The sequence below is a fragment of the Galeopterus variegatus genome, unplaced genomic scaffold (genome assembly GCF_000696425.1).
Source record: "Galeopterus variegatus unplaced genomic scaffold, G_variegatus-3.0.2 Scaffold1018, whole genome shotgun sequence".
NCBI lineage: Eukaryota > Metazoa > Chordata > Mammalia > Dermoptera > Cynocephalidae > Galeopterus > Galeopterus variegatus.
This window is the reverse complement of record NW_007727129.1, coordinates 67,120-77,179: the sequence shown is the minus strand read 5'-3', so window position 1 is coordinate 77,179 and position 10,060 is coordinate 67,120. Positions and strand designations below refer to the sequence as shown.

At 49.6% G+C, this 10,060-nt stretch overlaps 1 protein-coding gene across 1 annotated transcript in view; it reads right to left on the bottom strand.

The window, feature by feature from the left end:
* The window catches only part of UNCX (UNC homeobox), a 26,145-nt gene extending 16,427 nt beyond the window's left edge, over positions 1-9,718 (bottom strand). The window contains exon 1 of the mRNA XM_008574250.1: positions 9,581-9,718. Within this exon, the coding sequence (XP_008572472.1) occupies positions 9,581-9,718 (138 nt within the window). The remainder of the gene's footprint in view (positions 1-9,580) is intronic.
* Positions 9,719-10,060: the final 342 nt, after the last annotated feature.

Here is a 10,060-nt window from a genome sequence, read left to right as displayed (position 1 = left end):
GTCAACATGGGGTCCCACAGACCCAGGCCTAGCTTAAGGTACAGGCCTCCTGGGGCTTGGCAGCAGGCAAGGGCCTAAGGGGATGTGGTCTGCTTTGTGTGCAGGGTGGGGCCTTGCCAGCTCAGAAAGGACTGGGAGCTGGCATCCCAGCTGGCATCGCAGCTACTCAGCTCTGGTCCAGTGGCAGAATGTGTCATGGAGGAAAATGGGCTGCCTGGTGGAGGTGGGGCCTTGCCAGCTCAGAAAGGACTGGGAGCTGGCATCCCAGCTGGCATCACAGCTACTCAGCTCTGGTCCAGTGGCAGAATGTGTCATGGAGGAAAATGGGCTGCCTGGTGGGGGGCTTTCCTCTGTCGTTTTAAAGCAGAGCTGGTTTTAATGGTAGCTCCTCTGAAGACTGTGGCCATGGACACCAGCCTGAACCTAAGCTGGTGCCCATGAAGTTTGTATGGTGTGGGGGGACATTCTGAACCTCAGGTAGCCCTTCCCAGACTCTACTTCACTTTTTCATGGAAGCTGTCTTTCAAGGCTCATAGGCCATGGGCCGCCAGTACTTTTCCATTAGGGAAGCAAGCTATGCCAGCAGAAGGCCAAGGACCCACACTGAATGTCTCCTACAACTTCAGGGTCTCCTCCCCACACTTAGTAGAGAGCACTGGAGTCCAGGGAGTGGCTAAAGGGCCATGCCAGGCCAGAGTGACAAGAAAAAGTCCACAGGTATGCTGGGCCCATATGAGAGCTAGGACCAGAGGCAGGAAGGAGCAGGAAGTACAGGGACTCAGGCTGTAGTGGCAGAGGGCTGGACAGACAGGCAGTGGCCAGGCACTGAGAAGCCTCATCAGTGGAAGGGCGTCTGGTGGAGGCCACCTCCCTGGGCCCTGCCCACCAGGTAGCACAGCAATCAGTGCTCTTCATCCCAACACTCCCTTTCCCCAGGAGACAGCCCATGGCCACTTCCCCTGACACCCCAGAACCCTCTCCCGCTGCCTCAGAGGTCCAGAGTCTCTGTGATCCAGGCCAAAGTGCCCTATCTGTCCCCCAGGCCAGGAGCAGCCCCTCCCTCAGAGCCTCAGGAGCCCAGAAGACTGGGAAGGGTTAACACTCTTTGTTATCTCTCCTTTTAATCCTCAGATGGGCCAGCGGCTCACGTTGTTCGGATCTGGTAGAGAGAAAGCGTTAACTATTATCTGCTTCTAGCTGACCATCTGCTGTTGCAGAAAATTCAAAACCCTGGAGATCTACTTATATCCACATCGTAAACGAGAAAAGATGTTTTAATTAAGGGAAATCAGGTTAACTTAGCTCTAATTTACAAGCCGCCTGCCTAATGAATTGTCTGGGCTGCTCTCTCTTTGTAGAGAGTAAATCTGAGGATCCTTTTCCTCCGCAGTTCAGACACTAATTAACTAACCAAGAATTTTAGTAGCACACCCGCCTGTCGCCTAATAGTTTTACCTAAAGCCAGCCCGGTCATTGCTCGTACAAATTGCCAATTAAATGTGATTGATATAATGAAATTGGATTGTATTTTTCACTTACCTTATTCCTTTCCCCTTCATTCTGCATCATGTTACCCCCTCTGTCAAGGGCCGTGGGCCCACGAGCGTGCAGGTACACGCACCCCATCACAACAAAGCTAAACAGAACCGGCCCCCCGGCTCGGGCCATCCGGGCTCCAAGCGGCGCCAGCTCCGGGACTGTGCAAGTTCCTGTTAAACCAACATTTCTATTAGTTGAAGTTAACAGGCATAATCTTGTTTCCAGATATTTATCCACGTACTGAGGGCTGTAGTTACATGTTTGAAGTTAGGGGGGGAAAGTGAAAGATCTAAGCAGCCATTCTAAAAATACATTAACAGTTTCCAAAATCTATATCGCTGCTTAATTAAATATGTTATCCTGTTTATAGGATCTGTGGCTAATTATTTAGAGTCATTTAATCTACTCAATTTGCACGTTAATTAAACAGCATCGGTTTGCAGAGCGCGGCCGGGTGGGCTCGGAGGGAAGCAGCGCCGCCTGGCGGAGGTCCCCTCACGGCCAGCACGCTCGGGGCTCGCGGTCTTGCTGACCGGTCCTCTGGCGGGCTGGAGTTTCCACGAGCCGCTGGCCCGGGGTGATTAAAAGAGCCACGGCGAACGGCCCTGACTGATGGAGGCCGCAGTCCTCGGGCCACGAGAGGGGCTGCGCTGCCACCTGGAAACGCTTCCAGGCTATCCTGCAGGGCAACTTGGGGGTCGCCCTGCCCAGCAGATCAGGATTCAGCTCTTCTGTTATTTATGGGCAGGGGACTCGTTCACTCGTTCATTCATTCACTCCTCCATTCATCCCTCCCTCCCTCCCTTCCTCCTGCTTTCCCCAGGCGCGGGGAGACAGTGGCACAAAGCCGGGTGGGGAGGTGGAGGGATGGGTGGAGGTCTCGGGATGCGGAGGGGGCGGCGGGGGCCGGGTGCGCCAGGCTCGCCCGGCAGCGCAGCAGAAGCCCCCTGCGTCCCCGGCACCGCTCCAGCCTGGGGCGTGGGGCCCGCGCCGGCCGGGCCTGGTTAACTGGAAAATGATGAAGCCGCGCCCCGCCCCCGCACTCGCTGCCTAATTGTTTTCCCTCGCCCGTCTCCATCTGTCCCTCTCCGCCCGTGTGTGTTTTGGCCTTTGTCTCGCTGCCCTGTACTGACACCCTCTTTCAAAGACCACTTCTGTCGCCCTTCACCGATCTCTTCTGCCCCATTAACCCATCGGCACGAGGCTTCGGCAACAAAGGCCTGAAATCGGATCGACGCGCCAGCGCCTCCCCATTGTTCGCCGCTGACTCCGCGCCCTGAGCCCCGCGCAGCCCAGCCCGGCCGGCCCGACGGGGCGGGAAGGGAGCTGGCCTTGAAAATAAACAGAGGCAGCCATCCGGTCCGAGCCCAAGTTCCGCCCTAAATAAGCAGGGGAGCAGGGGCCGCGCTGCCCTTGGCAGGGACCGGGGAGCAGCTGCAGCCGCGGGACCCCGCCGCCACGCCCACCCGGCGAAGGCTAATCCGGCCGGCGATCCCCCTTTGTCCCTCCCTGGACGTGAAACTGGCCAACAGAGAGCAATCGGGCTGTGGGAGGAGAAAAGCAGGCCCACCTCGTGGCCTGGTAAACAAAGACCAATAACCTGTGACCAACCCAGGGGCTGCCTCGCCTCTTCCTGATTCCTTTCCTCCCTGAGACAAACCACAGCAAAGAGCTGACTGACCCTGGTGGCAGCGCCACGACTCCAGAATTCTTGCGGGCAGCTCGGCCAGAGCAGACCCCAGAGCTCAGGCTCCACGGGAGGGAGCAGGGTCCCAGCTACCCGGCCTGAAGCAGCTAGGGCGCCTTCCCCCATCCACCACCTTCAGGGCGGCCCAGACAGTGTGGTGTTAGCGTTGCAGCAGGACTCAGGACACTGCAGACGTTTCCTCTCGCTGTTCGCTGTTCCTTGGAGATGAAGTGGAGGGAGAGGCCTTTGCTGGAACTTTTTCTGGAGCCAGATAACCTGCAGCTCTTTAGAGGGGGCTGGAGTGGGCAGTGGGGAGGGCAGACTCCCGGCCACTTTTGTCTCTGCAGCATGTGGTCTTTGTCTTCACTCTGTTGGAGGAATTCCCTACTGGGGCTGCCTTATTCTGACCAGTTGGCAGGAGAAAGGTGGACCACCACCTGAGGGTTGCCCATACAGGCCATCAGAAGGTCACCTTTCTCTAAAGTGGGGCTTTGGGTGACAGAAGACTTCCAATGTACTGGTCCGGTCAGAGCTGAGATGCACATGCGTGCTGATAACCAGTGTGGTCTTGGAGTAGGGCTCTAAGAGAACTTTCCTCTTTTTTCTCCCAGAACCTATTTGTTTTTATTTTCTGTCCTGTAAATGCCAGTCCTATAGCTCAGCAATGACAGTTTGCAAGACCATCCTAGGAGATGCCAAGTCTGTCCCCCTGGAGGTTGGGGACATCTTGTGTCCAGGCTAAGTGAAAGGGTTCCAGTTTGTAACTGTCTAGATTACCTTCTTGTTTTTTAAATTCACTAAACATTTTAAATTAATAGATTGCGAGAAGAACAAGAAAGGATATATGAAGACAGCTCAAGGCCTCCCAGGCCACCTCTGGCAGGAACTTCCCATGTCTAAATGGGCCTCTCCCTCTTGATGCCCCGCCCTTGGTGCTGGTGGACCAGAGGTATAATTCTGGGGAGTTTGCCATTTCCTGCTGCTGATCTGGTGATAGAGGGGAAGCTATTATTCCTTTTGGAGGGCTTGGTGGGTTCCTAAGAGTCCAGGAAGAATGGGGTCCTCCTTGTCGGCTCCCATCCTTTAGGCTGAAGCCCATGTCACATTCCAGTTTTGCTCCTACAGGATCTTTATAAGCCAATTTTACAACTTAGAAGTCCAACTGCTCTATCTGCTTCAGATACAGCTGAGAATATATTGACCCAAGGCTGGACACCAGAAGTCTTCCACATGTGGCAACTTGTACAAGTGTTTAGGCAAGAGCAAAAGATGAATACCAACTTCAAGTGCAACTTGCAGGACTATCAGAGCTACTCATGTGAGCCCTCAGCCACAGGCTGAAGACACACGGTCTCAGTAACTGTAATAAGTCCAGCAACAACAGGCAAGGGTTATCTTTAAAACAGATTTACCGGCACCATCAAATTCATCCTTTTTAAGTGTACAATTCAGTATTCCCAGAGTTGTGCAGCCATCACCTTGATCTAATTCTAGAACATTTTCATCACCCCTAAAAGAAACCTGGTACCCATTAGCAGTCACTTTCCATTCCCCAACACCCTCCCCCCACCCCCACCCCAGCCCCTGGCAACCACTAATCCACTTTCTGTCTCCATGGATTAAGCGAGAATAATTTTGCAAAAAGAGATTCTACCAGTCTGGAAAAGAGTGCATAGATGAGGAATGGAGGACAGAAAATACTCTCTCCTGCGAATCAACATGTTCCTTATGAAACACGAGAGAGAGAAAATGCCACCTGGGAGCCAGAGGAGGGGAAGGGCCAGGGATGAAAGCACCATGTCCATTCCTCCTCAGCCCAGGCCATATGTTTTAAACATCAGCACTCTTTTTTTCCCCCAGAGTTTACAGATATGCCCTGAAAATTGCCTCTGCCCCATCCGTTGGCAGTGTCTGCATGTGTGGCTGTAGGGTGGCCCCCCAGCATGGTGGAGCCCACAACTGAACTTTCGGTTCAGTCCCATTGTGAAGATTCCTCATGTCCACCCCTTCATCTCCTTCTCCCCAGTCTTGAGGATCCTATTTGATATTTGATGGCTTTGTCTCATTCTGATGATTTACCAAGTATGATTTGGATTTTAATGCATTTAAGAGGTTGCTCGGTTCTGAAAATGCCATTTTGTTTTCCCTAAATGAAAAATATTTTTGAATTTAGCCTATTTTAACACCAAATTTTGCCATCATCCCATCCTTTACAAGCCCAGACTCCTAGCAATCACAGCATTGGGCTTCTAATGAGTATTTTCTTGATTTATAGCAGGAATGAGCAGTTATCTGCTAATAACCCCGAGTCTGAAATTAAAAGGGATAGAGAAAATAAACCAAATTGCAAAGATCAGCTCTTGTTAAATAAAGTCATTGTGAAAAGACATATAACAACATTTTCATGCATCAGATCAACGACATGATGGGCTCATCATTCCAGGGTTGTAATTATTTAATACTACTCAGCAGCTGAGGAGCACTTACCCTATGAACATTTAATGGACATTTGTTAATTAATTCTCAGCAGAGCCCTTCCAGCTACTTATACGCAGAGAAACTGAGGCAGGGGTGAGAGGTGACAGAATGGAAATGCTGCATGAGAACCTCGGGTCCCATGAACTCCTCCTTCCTCGCTCCCGCTCCTTTATGACTTAGACTCTTCTGAAGTCTCATCACCTCTTTCCTGCCCAGGGATTTATGGCAGCCAGGGGGTGGCTAAATTGCTCTGAAGAAATTCATAAACAAAGGCATTGTTAAAGGAATTATGTTCCTGCTGCCTTTGACTTTTCTGCAGAGTCAGATGTCAGTTATCCACCCACCAGGAGAAAAACAAGATCGTCCAAATTAACTTTAAGTTAAAGAGCACATAAGTAACGAGTTCTGAGCGTCAGGAGTAGAAAGTCTACCTATGGAGAGAGGCGGCAAGTTTACAAGAAGAAATTACATGCCAGATAACATACCAAGCTAGAACTTACCAGTATCACTGTGGATGAAGGCTGAGATGGCAGAGAAGTTCAAAACTTGAATCATCACAGGTTTTCCCATTCTGCCTTCTCGCCCCAGCCACCAGGGGTGTCTCCAGGAGCACAGGAGGCTGTCTGCTCTTTGTGGTTTGCTGTTGCCCTCATGAGGACAAAGAGCTTTCTTTCCTAGACATAGACAGCAGTGGACAAGGGGAGTGAACCTGGGAGACCCCAGGAAATGGGACTCCTTCAAGCTCTGTCCAGAAGCATCTCTGCCCAACTTGTTCAGCCCAGTCAGCATGGCAGGGGCAGAGGTTGCCCCTCCAGAGCCCTTCCACCCCACCCCCAGCTCATTTTCAGAACCTCTTCATTACCTTCCCACTGGATTGTTCTTGGCTCTGGGGTGGCTCCATCTGGCACTCCAACATACCACTGAGAGTGCCCCACATTCAGAACATGCCACTCCACAGACAGGAGAAGAGCCAGGGGGCCTTTATCTTGACTAGTCTGAGTAGAGGCTGTATGACCCGTTCGATTCTCGAGACCAGTAAGAAGTAGGAAGAGTATGACCTGCAGGAACTGTGAGGTTGAGAGCCAGTTCCTGCTCCTTTGACCAGTTAAGCCAGCCAGGGTGAGTTGTCAGAAGAGGCCCACAGAGTCTCTCCAAGGAAGCGTGTTTGGGATCTTAGGGCCCAGTGTGTTCCCAAACAGCAGCTGACCTGCGCCCCACTCACAAGGCTGCCTTCGCTACTGAAAAGCCCTCCTTTGCTTTCACCAATATAATTAAATAGAAGTGCCCAGGAAAGACGATGGGGACTTGGCTTGTTTACATGTAGATGTCACCTCAGGGCTGTGGGCAAGGGCTCCAGCCCAAGAGTAGGCCAACCTCCTCCTTGCTCTAAGAAGCAAATAAGATGTCCTCAAACTGAGATGAGCATGACCTTCAAATAGAGTTCTGTATGATGGGCGAAGAACCACAAACTTCAAGGTACAGAAAATGATCACGATTCAGTGCTCCAGAACTCAGACAAAATGCAAAAGAAAGGAGATAGGGAACAGCATCCGTGCTAACCAGAAGTGTCCTGTGACTGTTGTTTTGAGGAGTTTGAGGAGATCTTTTGCTGAGACCAATGTCTCAGGTACGTGAGGGAGAAGGTAAGAGGTGCCATTTGCACAGGTGATCAGGAACTGTCCCAGATAGGAGACTGCAATGTCCCATTTGAAGGACAAGCTATACCAGAGTCCAGGAGAAGCTCCTGCTTCCTGAGTGCCTGTGGGTTGGAGGGGGTCAGCGACCTCATCACCCTGTGTAGGGCACATGCAAGGGATCTTCTGTATCATAAGCAATCCTTCAGCCAAGACCCCCAGGAGATACCTGTGCAGGTTGGGTATATTGCTCGTGGCCATGAGGGAGACCTCACACCTGGGGACTTGTGTGTTATCTCAGTAAGAAGAAGTTAGAAAGGACTCGTGGTGAGCTTTGGGCTTTGAATGGGGATTGAGGGCAGGGCTCCGGATTGGGCACTGTCAGGAAGCAGGGATCATTCTGTAATTGTGTATCTTAGTAAACCCTATCTAGAAGAAGAGTAGACCAGACCCAAAGGCCAGCAAAAATTGGTTAAGAAGTGGCAGTCATCCTCTCAGCTAAGAGAGGGGGATGTTTGGTATTTTTGTGGTTTGCACAGTGACATTGCTTTTGTCTGTGCTTAGAGGAGATTATTAATTTTTCCTCCTCATTTCTTCAGTCAGAGAGTGATTTTGCCTGATGTTAGTGCTCTGGGAAGCTGTTGTTGTCCAGGGATGCTTTTCTTTCTTTTACTTCCCTAGAGAAGAATGCTTCTGGGCTCAGTTTTTCCCAAATTTCAGTTATTCAAGTTTGCTATATCATATCCACATACTACTATTTACTCTATATTTCTCTTTAAAATCTACTTTAAATGGAATCAGTTTTTAACTGTCTTGCCTTAAGACTAAATCTCTGAAATCATAAGTTTTCTGTGCCCATTGTTTTTTCTAATACATATCGAGATAAATATACAGTTATTAAAATAAAAGTGTTCATTTGTCTGCTACTTAAAATCATCTTGCATACCACCAGGAGTATGTAGTATTATGCTTTGCAAAACCCTGGGCTAGACAGACTCTGCAGAAGTAAAAACAACCTTTCCATGAGAGGCAGCAGGGCCTGTGATGGAGTGACACAGGGTCCCAGTCCTTGGTGTCCCTCTCACTGTCTGAACGACGTTGGAGGAGCCACCCAACCCCTGTGATCTGCCACACTATCATCTTTACCAGAGGATAAGATGGCTGTGAGGACTGAATGAGTTCATACTGGTGCAGAGTTGAGATCTAAAGGAAAATACAGGCAGTTTCAGCTTGAGCTGATTATTGGGCTTCTTTCTTTAGAGCTTCACGATTCCTTTAGTTTAAAAACAGTGGATGGCTTGGATGAAACTTGAGAGCATTATGATAAGTGAAATAAACCAGTCACAGGACAAATACTGTATGATTCCACTTATATGAGGTTCCTAGAGTACTCAGATTCATTGAGACAGGAAGTAGAGTGGCGGGTGCCAGGGACTGGGGGAGGGGAATGGGGAGTTTGTGTTTAATGGAGACAGAGCTTGTTTGCAAGGTGAAAAGTTCTGGAAATGGTAGTGGTGATGGTTCCACAATCATGTGAATGTGCTTAATGCCACTGAACTGTACACTTTAAAGTGGCTGAGACGGTAAGTTTTCTTTTACATACATTTTACCATAATTAAGAAAAAAATGGAGGGAGAGATGAGTAAACCAGTGATCAGAACGTGGGAATTCACGATACTAATCTCTATTTTTGTTCATGATTGAAATTTTTCACAGTAATTTTTTAAAAGATTCCTTGGTAAGTTTTCTTTTACATACATTTTACCATAATTAAGAAAAAAATGGAGGGAGAGATGAGTAAACCAGTGATCAGAACGTGGGAATTCACAATACTAATCTCTATTTTTGTTCATGATTGAAATTTTTCACAGTAATTTTTTAAAAGATTCCTCAAGTTTCCCCTCAGGAGCAGCCGATCTTGTTTATCTCTGCAGAAGGGCAGCTTCCCCAGATCTTAGATGCCTGTTGAGCTAGTGCAGGTCTGAACTCCACAAGAGAGCACAATTCAGGTTTATGCAACCCCCTACAGTCCATGCGGGTGGGATGGAACAGGTCCCAAGGGAAACCTAACTGAGTCATTTGTCCGGCTTTATTCTTTTCCTTTCATCCTAATGGGCTTAATTCTAAATTAGCCTTTCTTCTTCTATGGCCAGTTCTTGCCCCTCATTCTGAGAAGATGTAAAGAATGCCCAGGGCTCCCATCTAAAGCAAGTGCCAGTGCCCAGGAGGCCGGGGGTCTCACCCAGTGCTTCTCTCTGCCACACTCGAAGTGCAGGGCTTTGTCTGTGTTCCCTCCCTCTGAGGGGCAGTCCAGACGGAAAATGCTGGGTGCAGCACCTCGGCACTTGTTAATGCTCCCTTGGGCTCCCTCTGGAGGCATCGGTCTTACTGCACGTAGCTCTTTAATGGGCCTTGCAGACCACATCTTCAGCTCCATCTCCCCTGTGTTCTTGGCAGAGCAGGACACTGATTTCTGGTAAAGCTTAAATTCTTTTAAATTCTAGTTAGTTCTGGCATTTAGCGAAGAAAGCTGGCTACGTTAAAGCCAATTAAAAATGGTTTTCTCTTCTCTATTACTTTCATTTCCATATTTCCTCATCTTTTAACAAACTCTGCCTGACCAAAAACATTCCCACTGGATGTTCCACCCAGAGGCTGGGCCAGTGGGGAATTTCTAAGCTGAGCAGATCATTGCTGGAACCCCTAGGCTCTGACACGTGGT